This window comes from Podarcis bocagei (assembly GCF_964188305.1).
Source record: "Podarcis bocagei genome assembly, chromosome: 10".
In the NCBI taxonomy this organism is placed as follows: Eukaryota; Metazoa; Chordata; class Lepidosauria; order Squamata; family Lacertidae; genus Podarcis; species Podarcis bocagei.
Window position 1 is genome coordinate 58114340 of NC_138135.1, and position 22674 is coordinate 58137013.

General features: G+C 43.4%; 1 protein-coding gene across 4 annotated transcripts in view; it reads left to right on the forward strand.

Annotated features, from left to right (window-relative positions):
* ST7 (suppression of tumorigenicity 7) overlaps positions 1 to 22674 on the forward strand; it is a 105278-nt gene that overhangs the window by 15618 nt on the left and 66986 nt on the right. Inside the window, exon 1 of one of the 4 annotated variants that reach the window (XM_081211681.1) lies at positions 5247 to 5677. The exons of the other annotated variants lie outside the window; for them this stretch is intronic. Coding sequence (XP_081067807.1) covers positions 5656 to 5677 — 22 coding nt within the window. The 5' untranslated portion in view covers positions 5247 to 5655. Of the gene's footprint in view, positions 1 to 5246; positions 5678 to 22674 lie in introns of those variants that run through there. 4 annotated transcript variants of the gene reach the window in all.

Genomic DNA, 22674 nt, shown 5'->3' on the forward strand with positions numbered 1-22674 from the left:
TTTTTATTGGGCCAGTGGGCTGCCCATGAAAATTATTATCATTGGGTTGTATCCAACTAATGTTCTCTGTTTGCACAACAGAACCTTCCCTCCTTTGCTCTCCACGTGCCTCCTAAATATGGGCTGGCGTTCCCCCAATGCTCCAGAGCAGATATGGGGAGGGTGCAGTACAAAAAACAGCTGAATATAAGTGTTAGAACAATACAAAATGAACATTTAAGGCAGAGAGAGAACTTTTTATCCCACTGGATGAAAGTTGTGACTTGGAGTTAGAAAAACAGAATCGACAATGAATTGCCTATTTTAAATGAGCCTAGTAATTTTAATTTAGCCTAGTAATTGATAGATGTTTCTACAGCCTATTAATAACCTAGCGACTTACATCGCTATCAGTAGTGGCTGCCTTACTGCAAGAATAATATTGTTATTAAACTTCACCATCTTTTTAGGTGTCATTTCTTTATGGCTGAAATGATCAACATTTCAAATCAGTTTTGATTGTATGGGGGAGGAAAGCCAAAGCAAAGGTGTAAATATGTTTTGTTGGATTCATCTCATAGTTTCTGAGTCACTCTTCCTGTAGAAGAATTGATGAGTGGTGGAAAGGATGACTAAGCAAGCCCATTGGTTTTGGAAATGGATCGTGCTGCATTCCCAGCCATTAAGTTTAAAAATGTATGCGCAGTGAAAAGTGCAAGGCATGTTTAATTCCAGTCTAACTCTGGAGGGGGGAAAGCTGCCACTTTAAACAGTTCTGAAAAGAGTTCCTAGGCAAAGAAAGGGAAAGGCTCAGAGATGTGAAGTCAATAGTCTGTTGTGCTTCAGTCCTTTGCAAAATACTGTACTTAACATGTGCAATGGCGACATTTAACTTAACTCTATCAGTATGTTGCAAAGTTAATGAGAAGTTGTTGGGTTGTTGTTGTTGTTGTTTTTTGCATGAATTAAACCAGTTTTATGATCCTGGGGAAGATGGGGGGGGGAGTCCTGTTGCACAAGCGTAAATCCTTGCACTGAGGGGAGAATGCAAGGCATTCAGCCAACATAACTGGTGCAGGATTGCTGTAATATGTTCTGACTCTTTGGCCCCGCAAGCATTCTTAATGCTGCTTTCTGTGCCAGTTCAAATTTCCAGGTTGGCTTCAAAGGCAGCATCCTGGCACAGAGCACGTAAGAAAATCAGATAGGTTTCCATGAAGGTAATGATGACTTGCTCCTAAGAATTAAACTATATAAGGGAAATGAAAGGTGTTTGTTTAACCAACTTATAGTGCTGTTAAGCTTACCCATAAGTCTTTTGTAGGTCTGGTATTTTTCACAGCTTTGACAAGATGCCCATCTGGTTTACTGTTGGGTATAGGAAGCTAACTCTGCCATGTCAGCGTTACTGTGCTAAGAGATGGGTATTCACAGTCAGGTTTCTATGAGACAAACGATCCCAGGATTGGTGATTGAGTCCAGAGATAAGGATCAATATATGTTGCAAAACCTGTTCAGAATACACACATGGCGGTACTATTTTTGCTGAAGTTTCTTGGCTCTGTGGAAGCTCTGTGAGCAAACAGTACTGAATCTTCTTCGAATTGACAGCTGCCATGGACTGCCCAGGTAAAGATACCATTTATAATATATAGATTAACAATTTGCTGGATATATTATTAAAGCGTATATCCAAGACTTAATTTCAGAACAGAAGTGGAATTGATAACAGTCAATAATCAGCCATTCCATTCCCATGGCTTCTGCTTTCTGCTGATTTGAAATGTGTATGTTTCATATGCCTTAGTAGTTAAGTCCTAGCTAATCTGCTGACCTTTTGTTGAGGAATCTGAGCTTCACTGAACATTACCCATAAAGTACATAAGTTGTGCATGCCACCTAGCTCCCCTGCAGAGGATCAGTTTGGAAAGACAGTGAATGATATTTCTTTCATTTACAGAGACTAGTACAAGTGCATTGTAAAGAAATATTGCAGTGCAACATTGCAAGGTTTGTCTGGAGGCATTTTTGTCCACCATTTAGAATGTTATCCTGACCATGAGGAATGTATTCAGAAATCCAGTTTGGGTTAGGGGATCTTATGCTGCTGAGATATGCTGGAAAATTTTGTGGTGTGGCAGTGAAAGAGATGGCAGACTGTAATGGGACCTGCTAAGTTCAATTAAAACGTTTCTAGAAACTTTCAGTGGAATGCAGGACTGGTGATACAATCATATACATGTCTACTCAGAAGTGAGCACCATTTACTTTAATGGGACTTATTCCAGATAAGTGTGCATAGACTCAAGACTAAATCTGACCTAAGCATAGACCTAGAAGAAAGGCAAAGTGTTTGAAAAATTTGGGTTTCTGAATGCAGAGGGAGGAACAGAGTAGCAGGGGAACTTAGATAAGAAGTTTCTGGGAAACCGTTTCCTGCACTAACATCTGATTGACTCTTCAGAAGCAGTTGATCTGAAGCACTTGTCTGTTGGAAAGAATGTGACAAGATCAAAAAGACCAGCTGCCCACTTTTTAAATCTTAACTTTCATTTCTCCTTTATCTTGAAGGGAGATCCCTCATTCCTTCCTTTTAGACCCTCCTGAAAAGCACTATTCATTCACATTACAGTTCTGCAGATTAGTGAGATGAAAGGAATATATTTTGAAGTCCTAAATTGCAGGGTTTCATTAACAAACTTCATAACACCTACCTGTACTTAAATTCCTGTCTTCTGGGAGACCTGACTCCTAAATGACACGAAAAGTTGCACATGCAGTGGAACTTAGCTTATTTACAAAGTGGCGAAAGTTCCTAGATTGTTGGATGGATTGGTGAGAGCCATGTGACTGAACTGGAGCAACCAGCTTAAACCTCCTCACATGCTGAGATTCTCACAGGTAGATGTAGACAGGGTGCTGGTGATGAACAATAGATTACCTATTTCCTCCCAAGGTAAGAGGAAGTGACATAACTAAGCTTGGCAGGACAGCTTACTCTATGGCATTAACCTCTTCATGCATTAATTAGACATATGGATGTTGGTTATATGAGGCTGATGATCCTGCAACATATACAAGCTCAGCCTGCACACTCACTACATCAGGGTCAGCAACCTTTTTCAGGAGTGGGCCAGTACACTGTCCCTCAGACCATGTGGTGGGCCGGACTATATTTTGAAGGGGAAAAAATAAATGAATTCCACAAATAACCCAGAGATGCATTTTAAATAAAAGCACACATTCTGCTCATGTAAAAACACCAGGCAGGCCCCACAAATAACCCAGAGATGCATTTTAAATAAAAGGACACATTCTACTCATGTAAAAACACGCTGATTCCTGTGTTTTGGAGAAAGCGATTGGGCCGCATCTGGCCCCTTGGCCTTAGGTTGCCTACCTCTGCACTACATGCTCAACAAGGATGAAAGGAATTATCATACTGCTGACAATTCAGGCTGAAGCTGGAGTCACAGTTCTGTTGCTCTCTTCCTTCCTCCTTCTGCAGCAAATCCAAAAAAAACCATCTTGCTGGATTCTGGATCTCCATTGCGTTCCTTCGCATTTCCAGTTCACCTGGCTGCTTAAAGCACGGGTGCTGGTGCTGCTGCTGCTGTTCCTCTGAGGCAGGAGTACTTAAAAGTACTTAAAAGTAAAAAATGAAGAGGATGAAAGACAGTGCTTGTCTTAATTACCATAGCATTTCCCATTGCTCAGTTTGTCTTACAAAATGCTGTTTTGTGGAAAGTAGAAACAGTAAGCTAGAAAAACTACTACCCATGTACTATATTTCCGCATCAGGTACGTGTGCCTAAGCACTGTTGATGGCACTATATTTTAAAATGATTATTTGTAGCATCTCCATAGTAAGTGGGAATGTGGAAATACTACTGTCTCTATTTTTTTATTTTTAAAAAAGCTTGGTAAAGTTATCTGTGCCCAACAGCGAGTGGGGGAGAGGATCAGACAATCTCCTTTGCACCTTTGCCTATTATGAGAACCTTCCAATACGTTATATTATTTCTGGTCAAACATGCCCCATTTTGTTAGCATTTTCTTATGTAGCCCTTATCAGCTATTAGGCCTATGACTGTTCTAACTGGAACTAAAATCCTTGTACTTTCCACCACAACTTGCTAGCCTCTTGTTTTGCATTTGTCAAACCATCTTTTTCTTCCTACGCGTAGTCAAAGGATGCAAAAATATTCATCATGATAATGTTCAGAATGGCAGTCCTCTGTGTGGTTCAAGAGTTAGACGTCCATTCCATTTGTACTAAAACAGGGGTCAGCAAACTTTTTCAGCAGGGGGCCAGTCCACTGTTCCTCATACCATGTGGTGGGCTGGACTAGACTTTGGGGGGGGGGGAATGAACCCACAAATATGCCCCACAAATAACCCAGAGATGCATTTTAAATAAAAGGACACATTCTACTCATGTAAAAACATGCTCATTCCTGGACCGTCCGTACGCCAGATTTAGAAGGCAATTGGGCTGGATCTGGCCCCCGGGCCTTAGTTTGCCTACCCATGCACTAAATGAAGACACTGAAAAGTTTTCATTGACTCAGTGTGCCAGCATGCTAATATATCCAGATCCAGTTTAATATGCATATTTTGCATATTTTGTTTGTTTATTGTTACATACAAGCCCCCTTGAGATCCAAGTGTAGGTTGTTTTTTTTATTTTCATTATGAGCAAAACCACGAGCGCATGTTTTGCCACACCTTGATCGAATATTTTGCAGGGCCAACAGGCAAAATTGGCTTGGCTTGGGGTCATATTCACAGTCAATTCACAGGGCTTGGTCAGTGGTGCACAAACACACTTAGGAATATTCTCTCTCTCTCCCTCTTGTCAATTTATCAGAAAGGGTTTTGGAGTGAATCATAGACGCTGGGTTGCTCTTTGCTTGTTAAACAGCCATCTGCTCTAGGGCATACACTGAACATATGATAGCATATTGGGAGTAGATTTATTATTAGTAATAATAATGTGGCTAATGCATGGTAAGGAAGGACTTGCTGCAGCCGAGGAAATGTATTTACCATTCATCCCAAGGACAATGTTGCTTGCTCCCCATCCTCTAGTGTGCAGAAGGTTCCTTCTGTTTTAATCAGCAGGGAGGGGAAATATGTGTGGTTCTTTGTCTTCTGCGTTTTTGTGACAAAAGAATTCCCATTTGAATTGCGGTGCTCTATTCAGGCTCCCTCTGAGCCTGTGGTTAACAGCAGTCAGTCTTTGCAGTGTTCTGACGTCATCCAGTGTATGCATAAGCTATGCTATTGTCTTACTGAGAGCAGGGGCTGTGAATTGCAGTATCTGGTGTCTGCTACCTATCACTGCATCAGCAGAAGAGACACTGGCCTTTGCTGGATTTTTTAAAAATAAGTACTCCTGTTCCTTTGCTTTTTTTTTTTAATTACAACAAAAATTGCTTCTGCGAAGAAGGACCTGTTTTGCTTTAAGAGCTGCAGAGAGAGGCAATCTGCAGAGTGGAGCTTGGGGAGGAAGGAGAGGAAAATCTGGAGGCTGGCTAGCTGTGGGGACTGCGCTGTCTGGCTTCATGACCCTTGCTGTGTAGAAGCCTCATCCCTTCTCTGACACATTCCCCGCAGCTCTCTTTCTTTTCCCTTTTAACCCCTCTTTTGAGATTTGAGCATCTGGAGCCAGCCATGTTTGGCACAGAGTCGTCATGTAAGTAAACGTGTTCTCTCACTTGCATTTTGTGTTGGTGGGCAGGTCTGGCTGGCCGGATTTGTTCCATGCCCGGTAACTTCATTCTGCCGTGTCGAAGGGGTTCAGAATAAAATAGTAATAGTAATTAATAAAATACGTGGTTCCAGCTTGCTTGGTAAAGATGCTAGGGGGGAGGTTTCGATCGTCTCTCCTTCTGCGTGTCTTTGACTCTGGCAGCCAGACAGCCAAGAGCTGTCAGTGATTCCGAATCCAGGCCGCTTAAAAGATTCTAAAGAAAATGTGGTTTTGCTTGAATATGTTCTTTGTGTGTGAGCAAGACTGAGAGAGCAGCGTGTGCATGTACACACACACACACACACACACACACACACAATATCTTGCTATTGCAGTTGCAGTAATTAAAGAGTTACCCATGTGATAATGAGAGTGTTTGAAGGATTGCTGCAGGATCATGTGCTGGGTAGCTAGAACCTATTTAACAATGGAGTGCCAGCTTGCTGCTATATAATAAAACACAATTTTGTTTAAAAGCTTCTAAAGTTTGGTTTGCTGGTGTGATAGACTGCAGCATTGGGGATATAGTGAAAGCAATAATAATAATAATCCCATATAATGTCAGTGGCTGGTTGTATATTGAAACTTACAAGCTGGGTCTGGTGCAAAGGAGGCAGCATAGATGCATGGCAGGTTTGTTTTCCATTTTAAAAAACCATTGGGAAGCTACCAAAGTGAGAGAGGATTGTGTATTGGGCTTTAGTCCTGATAATATTAGCGATGACAGTGACACCACTGGGAATCAGTATTGCCCAGTAGGCTTATAAACAAAAAGGGAAATAAAAATAAGATGTTGTGCTGACTTACAAGGGTATGGTACCAAAATAATTTGTGATCTGATTTTTGTAACGGTGGGAAGGGATTTATTCGCCACAGTTCCTGATCTAGGTTCCTGATTACAGAGGTCCCAGTTCTTTTAGATTGGTAATAGTGTGGGACAGCAACTTCAGCCCTTAAAGGACTTGGATGTTTCCAAGGGTTAATTGGTTCTTTTGATTCAGCTTCTCACTCATCATAACACAATGCCTGTTCAAGGTCAAGGGAGAATAAAACGCATCACCATCTGTGCATTGTTTTAGTTTTCTTCCCTTCCCCAAGAAATGTTGCATTACTGGCCTCGTCTCTTAACTTTGGGTTGGTTGTTTTTTTTTGGCATATACATATCCCAGTAGCTGGTACTAAAAGTAGAATGTTGAACACTTTTTAGCCTGGCACTTGTGAATTACCTGGGGAATGCAACTTGCAAAGCGTCTACATGATCAAAAAGAAAAAGGAATGGCTGCTATTGCTTCAACACTTTTACCCAAGGGTGTGCAGGGTAATAGCTAACGGCAAAAAGCCATCTATATAAATAGTCCTGAAAATAAAGGACTTCCTTATTGTCTGCTGAACAGTACTCTTTCATAGAGTTGCCAGTGTGGTAACTAACTGGCTTCCCTTCTGATAACAGCTGGGCAAGCTTTTGTTTCCATGACATCCTGATTAATGCAATTTCTGGTTTCTAAAAGGGTGTGTGGAATTGGGGGGGGGGACCCTGCTTATTTTATGAAATTTATTTTAGTTCCTTTTCGTTAACAGCAAGCTCCAAATGGTTATAAAGTTGAGAATTTCAGAGAATAACCTTAGCCAGGGCTTTGTGCAGCCCCACCCCAAGTCCAAGACAGGTTAACTGCTTTTGCAAGCTTGATGGCTAGCAGTGCTGCAGCCAATCAGAGGAAGTGTTACGAGGTGTGTGTTTTTTCTTCCCATTTTCCTCTTTGCAGAAGGCCATTATCTCTCCTTTGTCTTAGGGCAGCTTCAGATGTGCACTAACCATGCTGAAAGTGTGAGAGGTCTGCAGTAGGCAAGGTGATTCTTCACCTTGCATTCAGGCTTGCCTCTAGAACACCCATTTCCGGGAACAGGTTTAAAGGTAGCACACCACAGAACACCACCTCATTGATTCCTTTTAAAGGTATTCCAGACATGTGCAATTCGGATGCATAGCGAGGTGCTGAAACTCTGTGTTCCTGTCTTGTTTTAATGCACATAAGACCCAAGCCTTTTCCCCTTTGCTATTTGATACTGCCCCTAGCACTTAAGACTGTTCCCCCTCCCCCCCCCCGAAATGAGCTTTGGAGAGGCACATTATTATTAAATTTGCTCTATAAAGACATGTGGGTGGCATTCAAGTATTGAAACATGCAGAATATTGGCATGTGCTTTTAACCTCTTTTAGTGATAGTTTCATTGTTCATTTTTGTAGACCACTCTGAGGTTTTATGACCGTCGAGCAGTATAGAAATCGTACGAAATAAATAAACTTCGTTTTACTCAGACCAGACCCATTGAAATTAATGGGCCTAACTTTTCTAGTGGGTCTAATAAAATTTACTTGCATACCACCCATGGTATCTAGTTGGCCACTGTGAGAAGAGGATGCTAGACTAGATGGTCCTTTGGCCTGATGGTCCTTGTGTGCTTATGGTTGTTCATCCTCTCCCTGAAGCAGTATTTTGCACACTTTTTGAGCTTGGTGGTCCCACTTCTGAACCTCTTCTACCTTTGTGACTCCTGCTCCACAACCCTACGTCATTCGACAAGTGAGCATGGAGATTATTATGCATCAGTGCATGTAGTATCTGAATTTGAGTTGGATTTGCCCAACGTTGGCATTAGAAGAGGAATAGAACAGGAGATTTGACTTCAGAAACCATACGTACAGAACTCTGGCCATTGCTTTCTCTGCTTCCTTCATCACAAATCAGATGTGAGTCTGTGAAGGCTCCCTTCCTGGAGGCATTCACCTATTTTTTTGTCTGATGTAGGAGAGAAGGGAAGGGAATTTTCTACCTGCCTCAGGACCATCTCCCTTCCTGAAATTTCACACTCTCTTGTGGTACTCTAAAGCCCTTTCATGGTTTACAGAATGGAAGTTGCCTTTTGTTGTTGTTGTTAATGGTATTAACAGGAAGTTAGAATAACATTTACAAAATATTTTAAAGCTTTGTTTAGAATAGACAACACACACACAAACAAACATCACACCACTTCCTAAAACCTGCAAGAGGTAGAGAAGTATGCCTGTTTTCTGTCCCCCCCCCCCAGGAAAGTAACCTTAGCACCATGATGTTTACGTTTCCTGATCATAAAAAAGTCATCAGTTGAAAGGTTCGGTTTTCTGGATTCGGCTTTTATCCTGTTACTAATTTTATTCTGTTTTATATTTTTCTGCTTTATGTTTCTATCTTTCTGTTTTTAATTTTTACTGGTAAACTGCCCAGAGAACCTTTGCTATTGGGCAGTATGCTTATATAGTCAGCCAGCTGATTTTATTGTTCATAGCCAATGGACATCATAGTACAGTATGAGCACAAATCACACAACTACAACATGAAAAACATTACATGCACCACACCAGGACAAATCTGCAATGGGCATATGAATATTGCAAATAAATAGCATTCTTGGCTGGCTCAGCCAGCAAAAGATGCACATTATGCAGTGGCATAATCACAAACTTGGGGATCCATGATTTCGTATTGCCTTTGGTTTGGCTGTGGGGGAAAGATGCAGCAATCCAGAACCTTCTGTAGTGTTGCATGCGTGTGGAAGTTGGGAATAAACTTTTAAAGTATATTTCTGCCTGGAATGGCAGAAAATACTGTACCTGATAGCATGACAAGAGGTTTTTATCTACATATTTTTTAATGTACTTGAAATGTTACCTCAAATTTGGGTGTCCTCAGAGAGGATTGTGTCGCTTTTATAAGGTGAATAGCAGTGCATAATCGTGTCTGTGCATACTCAGAAGTAAAGCGGTGGGATATAGAAAAGAAGTATTGAATTGTTCAGATCAAGCGATGTGTCAGGTTACCAGTAGCCACAGTTGTTATGGGAAAGGGCAAGTTCAAGAGATGCTGGTTTCAGTTTATACAGAGAAAGGAAACCCTCAAGGTCACCGTGTCCAAACTGCTTATGAGGGGAAGTACCAGATAAGGATGGTTGTAGTTATTAGCTTATCTAGACTTGATCGCCGTCCGGTACAGATCAAATGACAGTGCAATGTGTTGTTCCCAAGGCGCAGCCAAGAACAGAAAACTGGATCAGAGCCCCCATGATGTTGGGAATCAGGACTCTGTATAATGTATAACCAAAGTACTGTATTTTTTGCACCATAACACTCACTTTTTTCCTCCTAAAAAGTAAGGGGAAATGTCTGTGCGTGTTATGGAGGGAATGCCTACGGGTGGCATGCCTACGGATTTTCCTCCTCTAAAAACTATGTGCGTGTTATGGTCGGGTGCGTGTTATAGAGCGAAAAATACGGTACTTTTCCTCCTGCAAGAAATGTTGTTCTTTAAAAAATATATATACAACAACAGTTTAGAACACTTCCCATATATAATATTGTGATTCTTACAGCGACCCATTTAAAGTAGGTCAGCATTATGGGGATGCTCATATTGCAAGTTGTTGGACTGGGGCTGAGACAGATTTGCTTGGCAGGGCATAAACCATGCACTGTAAACATATCCAAGACACATTCTTCCCCCCCAAGAATTCCGGAAACTGTAGTTTCTTAAGGGCAACGGGAGTGGGAACCGCAGTTTTCACACACTAATACTACATCCTGTAGAATTCTGTCACTTACATCTTACCTGCACAATCAGAATGAAGTTTGGGAACCAAAGTGCTTTTCCTGCGCAGCCTGAGCAGGAGCAGTGAACAATTATGTTATAGTTAATTGCTGTAGCTTGTCTTTACTTTAACCTACCCCACAGCCCTGCTCACAGTTGTGAGGAATATTCTTATGTTATGAGTGGTCCATGTCACCATTAACAAAAAGAGGTAGGAAAAGGCCAATATATACGCAGACTATCCCTGGACAAAGTGATTTTTCTTCTTTAAATTCTCAAAGTTCTTAACCTAGCTCAAGGTTGAGATCTAAACTAGACAAATGTTTCACTGATAGTCAATCGCAGTCAGTGCATCATTTGAAAAAGAATACTTCAGAGCTGTCTTTCCCCAAAATGGCAGCTAGACATTCCATTTTGGTGACTGTAACCTTGGTTTAAGGAGCCATTTGGCGCCTAGCTTATATTTATGAGTTTCTAAAAAGGTGAGTCATCAACATAGTGAAATTGCAATGAAGGTAAACACCTTATTCTGTTGCCTTATTAGAGGGTTTACAGGTAACATGGCAGGTTCCTCTACTATTGTTACTGAGACCTTCAGCTAAGTGGAATGTGCTTCGTTCCCATTACCGTGTTTCTAGAATGATGACAGGATTTGATAACGTCTTTAAAATGCACTAAAGGAAAATAAAGATAGGCTGTCCTCCATGGACAAGATCTGTTTAAATGGACTGAAATGGCACGAGGTAAGATTTAGACTGGCCATCAGAAGATCTTCTGAAGTGTAAATGTGGTTGAGCTCAGAAGCAGGTTGTAGGTTGAGTTTTAGAGTCGACGTGCCTCTTTGTAGGTTGATGAGAAACCAAAGCTACATGTGTGAAACTTAAGAGGTTAGCTGCAGAGGATGTGAAGGTGCCACTAAAGTGTTTTGATAGCTGCTAGCTTATGTGTAGGGAATCAAAAACAGTAGCCTTCCAACTAAACCAATCGTCTAGTTTGGAAACCATAGTCTAGACCAGCCTTTCTCAACCTGTGGGTCCCCAGATGTTGTTGAACTACAACTCCCATCACCCCTAGCTAGCAAGGCCAGAGCTCAGGGATGATGGGAGTTGTAGTCCAACAACATCTGGGGACCCACAGGTTGAGAACCGCTGGTCTAGATCAAGGTTTGCCAAAATTGGGTCTACAGCTCTTGTTGGGACTACAACTCCCATCACACCTCGCTAGCAGGACCAGTGGTCAGGGACGATGGGAGATGTAGTCCAAAAACAGCTGGAGTCTCAAGTTTGGTAAAACCCTGGTCTAGATGGTGATGTGGCCAATCAGTTACTACAATCTGAGATTGCTTGGGCTGTTTGAAATGCTGAATGAAACAGACTTGCATTACTAAAAGAGTAGGGAAAGAGCAGTCTTTGGGCACAGTCTAAGCAGGGAGTTCTTCTGCACAGTTCCCAGTGGAATAAATGAGTGTCGCTCAGGAATCTCTATATCTGAAAGCTTGCTACGGTGCTGCTGACGTTTATAGCAGCGTGCCCTGGCAATCCGACACCATTGTTTGTCCATGGGAACATGGAATACATTCTCTTCAGCACATGCCTATTAAGAGAAAAGGAGAGACAAAAAACAGTGATGCACCCACAGCTGAGGTTTGTTTGTCCTTTACATTTTGATCCAACCGCTGATCCAATTTGGTTTTCCATGTTTTGTTGTTCTCCTCTGCCCGTTCCATGGCATTCATTTTCCCATTTTCCACAGGCCTTACGATCTTCAGGTGTCCTATTTACTTAACTGAAAGCCCCAATTACATATCCTAGCATATTCCTTCTCTTCCCAGATGGTCCCCTCGTTGCAAATTGGGAACAATCCTCTATTGGCAATCTGTTCAGGAAATGACTGGCATGAACCCAACACCATAGACTCTTGCACAATATGATCTGCATTGTATATTGCTTCAGACTAAATTAGTATCTGAATTTAAAAGAGTGGAACTGCCGAATCAGGGGCAAAAAAAAATAAGAACAATTGCTGGGTAGCGTTTTGTCTTAGTCTGGTTGGCACTTAATACTGATAGCCATTCAGCTGGGGTAGTAGCTTAGAGCTTGAATACCAGCTGTGCTTCTCCATGTGCTGCTGTGCTATTCTCAGCCACTGTGAAAATGAGGCATTTCCATTTAATTTGAATCTCTCCCCCCACTAAACAAACAAACAAAAAAAGCAAACAAACGAGCCACAGCTATTGCATTTATTCCCATTAAACTCATTCAACTATATTTACAGTAGGCTGTCTTTCACACCTTACTAGTGCTATTTAAAATAATAAAAAAAATTATCTTGCAGTTTAAGGAAGGGGAAACTAGTCATCCATTCTGTGATGTGTGTGACTTTGCAGAATATTACTAGATTCTGATTTTGCCAACTGCAACTACAGATAATCAAGTTCCAAAATTTCTGATGGTTTCAAATCTATAATGATGATGGAATATAATATTGTTACCTCTTCATTTCAAAGCATGTAATATAGATATATATTTATATGTATGTGTGTTAGAGAGAGAGATAGCAACCTGAATTTGAGCGATCATGAATATAGGTAAAGGGACCCCTGACCGTTAGGTCCAGTCGCAGACAACTCTGGGGTTGCGGCGCTCATCTTGCTTTATTGGCCGAGGGAGCCGGCATACAGCTTCCAGGTCATGTGGCCAGCATGACTAAGCCGCTTTTGGCGAACCAGAGCAGTGCACGGAAACGTCATTTACCTTCCCGCCAGAGCAGTGCCTATTTATCTACTTGTACTTTGACGTGCTTTCGAACTGCTAGGTTGGCAGGAACAGGGACCGAACAACGGGAGCTCACCCAGTCGCGGTGATTTGAACAGCCAACCTTCCGATCGGCAAGTCCTAGGCTCTGTGGTTTAACCCACAGCGCCACCCGCTTCCCTATCATGGATATAGCTGGCAGCAATTCATACTAAGTGAAAACAGGTGTAACTTTTGTAAAACAGTGACATCTGTTTGGGAATGGCTTTGCCACATTCAATTCAGGGTAAGACAAGCTTGGAAGAAAAAGACCTGCTCTTTGGCGGAAGGTTGACTGATGAGTTGCTGTGATGTCACGCAGCTCCAGCCTTTCTTTCTTTCTTTCTTTCTTTCTTTCTTTCTTTCTTTCTTTCTTTCTTTCTTTAAAAATAAATAGTGATGGAGGAACATATGAGTAGGTAAATAAATATACATGCACCACTTTAAGAACATAGAAAAATACAAAGCCGAGATTTGTGGGTGGGAGAAAACCATATTATTCACTAGCGGTGAAGATGTGAGATCACCGGTCAGATCATTGTTCCATGTAGCTCAGTATGAATGACAGCTGCTCTCCATGGTTTGTTAGGGAACATTCCCATCCCCAACTGAATATAGCAGTGGTTATACTTTGAACCCTCTGCAGGTAAGCAGATGCTCAACCACTGAGCTGTAGCCCTTCTCTGAAAAGAAACATGGGCAACCTGTCTGAATCTTGGGATGCAGAGGTAAGACTGATGGCTTTACCCAGGATTTGATTCTTATATATTTAGTAGCTTAATTTCTTTTCTCTCCAATAACCAAAATTTGCTGGTGTGTCCACTCCAGGAGAAAGCCAGCCTTGTACCATAGGTAAGGAGCTGAATGCACCTCTTTCTCAGTGTTATCTCTGCAATAAGCACTACAAATCTAGGGTTTTTTCTGTTGTTTTACTTCTTAATGTGAAAGGGACATCGGTATTCAGACCAGGAATGTAAAAATCAGGCAGCAAAGTTTCTTAAAGAAAAAGTTTTTATTTGGATTTTTGTCCGACAAAAAGCAAATAGGGTGCATTCAGGAAAATGAAGAATGCCCGCCCCCCCTTTGGGGCAGTCAACTTATATATCTTTCTGCAAAGCACAGTTCAGCCCCTTGGCATCCCTTTAGCCAATGATTGACAATTTCCTATGGTCATTGATACATATTCATTAAAGCTTAACCAATGAATAAATTTGGTGTGTCCTTTCGGTTCCAAGTTGCCTATTCCACTAGGTGGCGCTACTGGCTTATAATCTACTTAACCTCTGTACTAGTTCCAGGAAGTGCCCCTGAACCCCCCACTTCCAAGAAATGTCCTTGTGGTTTAGCAACTTCACACCTAAGCGTTATCTCTGGAGCCTGGCGGTCAGCAAACATCCTGCTACTTGCCTTTGTCAGGGGTCGTTTCTCAGAAATGGCTTAACCTCAACTAGCAAACTTCCTGCAGAGGCAATCTAGCTGCACCCACAAGCTTGCATGCTTGCTGCCTCTGCAAAAGGTGGCAAAGTGACAAACATGAGAAAGAGAAATAGTCTTTAGCTTTCTAAAATGGCTTTGTGCTTTTAGCTTTTAGATGGCCCTATAATATGGCTTCAGAGGTTCTTAGCCTGGCTCTCTATTGGTCATCCTGACCTTCACCCCTGCATTCCCCCCTTTCCATCACGAAAATGCTGACCGGTCACGGTTCTCCATTTTCGCTTGATGGACCTATAGGTGCAACATCATAGAGAGCCAGGATATAGGTACGTGTTGCTGCATTAACTGAGCGGCTTACCATTTGGCGTACAATCTGAATAAGGCAAGGCAAAAAGCATGATAAGAGTAATATGGTAACGAAGAGAAGTAAAATCACAAGCAAAATCTCTTTTAACCATGACCAACCTGGGAGCTAAGAACTAATTCAACTACATACACTGGGGAGACCTGCACCATCTAGACTAATTTTGTGGTACAAATCAGCCTGTAACACTCAGACCTGTTCAGGCTCTTAGCTACAGCTGTTGTCATATTCAGGAAGGTGTTTTCCTTCCACCCTGTGGCCATTTGAGAGGTGAGAACCATCAGGAGGCAGGGTATGATCCACATCCTGATTCGAGGAATGTTCGGTGCCCCAGAACAAAGAACTGTACCACCAACACAGAAATACCACAAAAAGGGTAATACCACAAGCCAAAGGGATGGTGGCCCACGAAGGCCAGGTCATGGGGCCTCTAACTCCTGGCCCTGCTACGGCGTGAACAGCGTCTACACACAAAACATTCCCACTCTACACAGGGAAAAGTGGCCGTCTGGGACTGATACACTGCTAGGCCTCGGGAGCCATAGGGATGGCAATAGACTCTATAAAGTTCAAAGGCTGGTCCTACTGGGTGGAGGTCACCTACGTGGTCTCTGACCAGGGCCTATGGAGGCTGAAGCCTGGAGTGGTAACCCTTATGCAGCCACAAGAATACCCTACCACATTCAAGGGTATTAGATGTGGAGTTACCAGGCCCAGTAGTTCAGGCAGTATTCTGGGATTTTTGGGAGGCTCGAGCCACCACGACAACCACAGGTGGGGCTGCAGGATTTACTGGCACTTGTTCAGCAATTTCAATGCGCACCTGGTTCAGGCTCCCTCCCCTGCAATATTTGCATTAAGATAGGCTCCGTCCCATGCAACACCTGGATCAAGATTAGGACCTGGTCTACCAGATGGGCTTGGTACAGTGCTCCACCCCCTGAGTGACAGTTGGTTCCCAACCAGTCGTAGCAGAGGTCCGCAGGCCAATAGGGTTGGTATGGCTCAGTGGGGTCAGGACAATAGGACATAGAGCAAAAAGGGCAGTAGGACATAGAGCAAATCAATACAGAACATAATAGAGAAAAGGGGAAAGTCCTTGTGAAAGTCCTTGTGAAGATCAGTCGCAGGATCACGTTGCCCGTGGCCCAACGCGTTTCCGGTAGCGTCAGACACAAGGTGATGATCAGACGCGTGTGATGCACCCAGGGAATCACGTCGGCTACTCTCACCGCAGTTGGGATGGAGAGGAGGACGGTATATGGGCCTCGCCACTTAGGGATGAGGGGGTTGCGCTTCCACGCTGTCACCCAGCTGGAACTGGTGGACCGGCTCAGCGAGACTGCACGGTGTAGGCTCGAGGTAGTACCTGGAAAGGGAAGCAAACACACACGGGGACAGGAATTGCACTTGTTCCTGAGTGATGTGATCTCCCACCCGCCCCAAACTGGCGGGGATGTCTCGGACGAAAGGGGTTGGCCTGCCATACAAAAGTTCAAAGGGTGATAGTCTCAGTCTCTTGGTTGGAGTGTAGTCCTGACTCCTGGGTCAGCTTGGCCAAGTGGGTCTTCAAGGTGCGATTCATACGCTCAGGTTTTCCCGAACTCTGGGGTCTGTAGGCTGTGTGTAGCCTCCAGTTTATCTGCAGCGCCTTGCACACTTCTTGCACAACTTTATCAATGAAGGCAGGGCCATTGTCACTGCCAATACTTCTGGGGAGGCCAAATCGGGGTATGAGTTCATGTAACAGTTTCTTGGACACTTCACGAGGTATCTCTGTTCTAATGGGGTATGCCTCTGTCCAGCCCGTCAGGGTGAAGACAAACACAAGCAGGTATTTGATGCCCCTAGTTGGTGGTAGTTCAGTGAAGTCCACAATCAGGCTTTCCATAGGGGTAAAGCCCACGTGTTGTACACCCGGTGGGGGGAGGTGGCCTTGTCTGGGGGTGTTCTTGGCGCACAGGACACACCTCTGGGATATAGCAGCAACTAGTTGAGAAAGGTTAGTGATATAGAAAAGTCTCCCAAGGTGTGCTCTGGCAGCTGGACCCCCTAGATGAGTGGACTTGTGGTAATTCTTCACAATCACGGTAGCCAGATGTTGGGGCACAAAAACACGGTTTTCTGGTAGACGGAACCATCCCTCCTGGAGTGTTGCTCCTTCCTGGCGTGCCCACTGTTGCTCCTCCGGTGTGTAGCGTGGTTCCACATCGTCTGGAGTGAGTTGTGGGATGAGGGCTGCGTTGAGTGCTGGTGGAGGTTTCAAAGCTGCTTCACGAGCTGCGTTGTCTGCCTTCCGGTTGCCCCTAGTGACCATGTCCCGGCCTCTTCCATGGGCTTTGCAGTGCATCACGGCAATCTCTTCGGGACCCATACTGCTTCCAGTAACGTCTCAACTTCTGGACATTAGCCTTGCATCCTGCTGCCAATTGCAGGGCAATGCCTTTTGCTGTTGGACTTCGCCTCAAAACACAAACAACTCTTGGAGACTTTGGCTTTCTTAGAGCTCTTGGAACGGCTTGCCTGCCTTGCACCCCCACTTCTGGGTGCTCTGCTGCCTGAGGAACAACTTGTTGAAGCGTAGAAACAGCTTCCCAAAACAGCCTCAGCCCCCTCTGGGCTTGGTACTTTTTCTGGGCATCCTCTAGCCCCCTCTGGGCTTTCTGGGCGTCCCACAGCCCCTTCTGGTCTGGCTGCCACTGTGGCCTGACATGCTGTCTTCAGTGGCTGCCACGCTACCCAGGACTTCCTCCCTTGGAGTATTGACAACAGCCAAGAATCAACGCTGGCCCTTAAAATGCCTAGGACCCTTTGGTCTCTCTAGAACATCAGGCACGTCTGCTTCACAAGCTTCCACTGCGCCTGCAGACTTCTCAATGGGTTGGGCAAAGCCTGTTTCAGTCTATATACCCCTTATATTCCATAAGGGTGAGAACCGAATGGGGCACATTCACATGCATCTCCTGGCCAAACATGAACTTGTCTGCTTCTTCCACTAGTGTGGCGGTGGCAGTGACTGCGCGCAGACAGGGTGGCCAGCCTTTCGCTGTGGAATCTAATTGCTTGATAGTCTCAAAGGCTTCTTGTTGGGCCGGTCCCCACTCAAAGGGGTCTCTTTCCCTTCCTCTGGTAACTTCATTTAGAGGTTTTGCTAAAATACTGAAGCCTTGGATCAGGATTCTGCAAAAGCCTGCTGCTCCACAACTTTAAACTTGTCTTTTAGGAATATCACAATCTCTGCCTTTTTTGCAGTGACCTTTTGACAATTTCTAGATGGTCAGTATGTTCAGCAAGTTGTCTGGATAAATTAGCTAAATCTTCATCCCTTTTTTTTGCATTTTGTAAAGTGAGCTGGTTGTGTGAATCTTTCACTGATTTCAGCTTATTCACAAAACTTTGTTCTTTGTTTTTCTTTTAATTTTAGTAACTTGTTCAATTTCTCCTTTACAGAGATATGTTCATCGACCTGGGATTTAAAATGGTCTGTTCCTCCTTACATTCTATTCCTGTTTCTTGCAAATTTTTTTAGCTGATTTACTTATTTGTTCTTTAAGCAATTTAATTTGTGAGTCACACTCCATGAGTTTGTTGTTGTAAGTAACATCACAAGTATTCATTGCAGAATGAAGATCTTTAAGTGTTTGGCTAGTCTCTTTGTTTTGCCTAACAAATTCTTCATTCTCTTTTGTTTTACTAGCGTTTTCAAAAATTTTTTTCTCAGCCAGTTCTGATTTTATTACACTTAACTGTTCAGAAAGTTCTGAAAGCTTTCTGCCTCCACTGTTCACACCTTAGGTTAGTAGATCTTTCAGCAACTGGACTTCCCTTTCAGCCTTAGACAACACTATTTCCCTGTCTTGCATTTCATCCTCTTTGCACTTGATCTGACATTTCAGAATATTAATCTGCTCAGAATACACATTTGTATTTGAAATAATAGCAGAAATTTCTTTGTCTTTCTCAGCTAAAACCTCTCTGAGGTTGTCAAATTCTCTTCCATGCCTCTGGAGGTCTTGAATTAGTTGAGACCTCTCTTCTAAATGACTTGTGTTTAATCTATTAAGTCCTTCATTTGTCTGTTCAAGATCCTGTTACATTAATTCTATAGCAGCATCCTGTTTCATGCTCTTTTCTTTTATTTTCCTCTGTTAATGCAGTAATAACTGCTTACTGTTCTGTACACTCTTCTCCATAAACACTGCACTTCTTCTGTACATCTTCCCTCTCCAAAACCTAACATGAGGGAGTGACTTTGCAATGTTCAGTCCTGCATTTCTTCAACCAGGGGGGGTGATTGTCATCTACCACCTTCAGCCAGTTGTCTATATAGGGAATCTGGTCAGGATGTCCCCCCTGGTCTATGCTATAGTCTCCTCTAAATCTTTTCTTGAAGTTGTTTAACATGCATTGAAGGGGAATTACTGGACCTTTCAAGGCTTTCAAGTCTCCCCCCTCCCATTTTCAGTATGGCCCTGTACAGCGTCCCCACACCAAACACTCACACATTCATTTCGCAACTTTTCTCACCCAGATGTGGTCGCCCGACTGGGAAATGGAGTACTTGTTGCTACGACCCCAGGGGAATGCCCCGGGGTAAGACACATACATGCACAAAATGCCTCTCTCGTTGGACGCTTGCACGACACACTAACCACCCTGTGTCCCCCCCTTTTTCTCCTTCCTAATACCAAAGCGTGGGTGGTTGTCAGCAGTCAACCCTTCTACTTAATGCCACTATCCACGCTGGAGATGTGATCAGTATCTCCCTTCTCCTTAATTAAAAGGAGGATTTCCTATCCCCTCAGGGCTTGTTGCCATGTACTCACCCCAGCCGGCTGTTCTCTGCCCTGTCTTCCCAACCTCGGCTCTTCAAATCCGTTGTCCTCTGTCCCAGGATACAGCAAGAGGGTCAAGTTGCCTTCTGTCCCCCTCCGAAGAAAAGGTTCGGTGTGCACTTGGAAGCCAGGAGGACCGTTGGCCCTCCGCCATCTCTGCCCAGAGGTCAAGGGAGCTGCCTCCTGGTCTCTGAGGACACTTAAAGTCCTTCTGATCCGAGTCACTTTTGGCACCAGAAATGAAAGGGACATCGGTATTCAGACCAGGAATGTAAAAATCAGGCAGCAAAGTTTCTTAAAGAAAAAGTTTTTATTTGGATTTTTGTCCGACAAAAAGCAAATAGGGTGCATTCAGGAAAATGAAGAATGCCCGCCCCCCCTTTGGGGCAGTCAACTTATATATCTTTCTGCAAAGCACAGTTCAGCCCCTTGGCATCCCTTTAGCCAATGATTGACAATTTCCTATGGTCATTGATACATATTCATTAAAGCTCAACCAATGAATAAATTTGGTGTGTCCTTTCGGTTCCAAGTTGCCTATTCCACTAGGTGGCGCTACTGGCTTATAATCTACTTAACCTCTGTACTAGTTCCAGGAAGTGCCCCTGAACCCCCCACTTCCAAGAAATGTCCTTGTGGTTTAGCAACTTCACACCTAAGCGTTATCTCTGGAGCCTGGCGGTCAGCAAACATCCTGCTACTTGCCTTTGTCAGGGGTCGTTTCTCAGAAATGGCTTAACCTCAACTAGCAAACTTCCTGCAGAGGCAATCTAGCTGCACCCACAAGCTTGCATGCTTGCTGCCTCTGCAAAAGGTGGCAAAGTGACAAACATGAGAAAGAGAAATAGTCTTTAGCTTTCTAAAATGGCTTTGTGCTTTTAGCTTTTAGATGGCCCTATAATATGGCTTCAGAGGTTCTTAGCCTGGCTCTCTATTGGTCATCCTGACCTTCACCCCTGCAAATGTTTGCCTAGTGCTACATAAATCAAGTTGAGAGGTCTGTCAGGGAGAAGTCTGGACAGGCTGCTATCACAATGCTATGTGATCCCCTACCTTAGAAGAGGAGGTTTTAGTACTAGATTTCTCTTTCCCATAAGTAAGACTGGACTCCTAACTTCACCTACGTGCAAGTAGGCCCCACTGCATTCAGCAGGACTAAGACTGGACTCCTAACTTCACCTACTTGCAAGTAGGCCCCACTGCATTCAGCAGGACTAAGACTGGACTCCTAACTTCACCTACTTGCAAGTAGGCCCCACTGCATTCAGCAGGACTAAGACTGGACTCCTAACTTCACCTACTTGCAAGTAGGCCCCACTGCATTCAGCAGGACTAAGACTGGACTCCTAACTTCACCTACTTGCAAGTAGGCCCCACTGCATTCAGCAGGACTTATTTCTGAGTAGACATGCCCTGCAATTTCTCATTTGTTTTCAGGGCAATTTGTTGTGCAATGGTGAACTTGCACAAGTTAAGTTTAGAAATTAGTATTGGTTGCAGAATTCAACTTCCTTAGAATTTCAGCTTTGTTGGGGTGGGGGCGCATCCTGGTGATGTCCAGGGGGGCTTAAGAGTATAAATAAGTGCTTTGAAGAACTCTGTTTGTCCAGTCCATCAGCTATTGGGAAATATGTAGCCTGGATTATCACATATGTATGCTACCTTTCCTCCAGCTATGCTTCAGTCTTCTAAGCCCCAAGGGAAATATAAGTGTTGTGTTTTTTAAGGCTTTAATGACTTGGTTGTGTGGAAGCAAGCCGCTTATTTACAAGCCTCATTTGTCCAGGTGTAGCAGAATCCAGTCTTTCTCTGTGCAGAATTGGGACTCTCTTTCTACTGAAACTTTGCTCTGTTTTGTCAGTTCAAAGAATACGAAATCCTGACTAGATTTGAACCTGTATAAAAAATGGAAGTGATAATAGAAGTACCTTATGCTGTTTACTTCTTACACAGACAGTTGACATTTGTGGTGGGGATGTGATGTGATTCAAAATTATGGGAAAGAGGTAGCTATTTTTATAAGATAAATGTCATTGTGCGTGACCTCACTTAAACCACAGTGGTACCTCGGGTTAAGAATTTAATTCGTTCTGGAGGTCTGTTCTGAAGCAACCTGAAGCACCACTTTAGCTAATGGGGCCTCCTGCTGCCGCTGCACGATTTCTGTTCTCATCCTGAAGCAAAGTTCTTAACCCGAGGTACTATTTCTGGGTTAGCGGAGTCTGTAACCTGAAGCGTATGTAACCTGAAGCGTCTGTAACCCAGGGTACCACTGTAATTAGTTAGATACCTTTTTGGATTTGTTGCAGGTATCCTCCAAGAAAGAACTGTGAGATTGCATCTTTCATAAAAGCCAGTTTTGAGACTGTGATTTACGGCCCAGATGGTCAGCACTACAATTATCTTTTGCTGTGATCTTTTGATATACAGTTCTAAAATAGGTACCCAGGGGATGGGGGCTTCATCATGGAGATGGTTCCAGGTGTAGCCCTCGACATCTTCCATTAAAAGAACTTCAGGTAATGGGTGTTGAGAAAAGCTGGTCTTCCTGAGACTTTGAAGAACCACTTCAGGCCCAGGCAATACAGAACAACATGGGTAAATAGTCCAAGCTAAGATAAGGCAGCATCCTATACACTATATGAGCCAAGGACTGTTTCTGAAATACAATATTACCCTTGTCAAACAGCTGAGCTAAGTGAAAGCCAATAGCCACTGAATAAAATTAACATGAGTTAATTTTATAGCTTCCTTGAAAGCTGTTAATGATGCAAGAAATATCTGCCATGCTTTCAGCAGATCATCATTTTTTATTTAGGAACATTGGGAGTTTGCAGAGAAGTGGCTGCAAGGTATAATTCTGGCCATCGGTGCTCTGCAGCTTTGAACGTCAGTT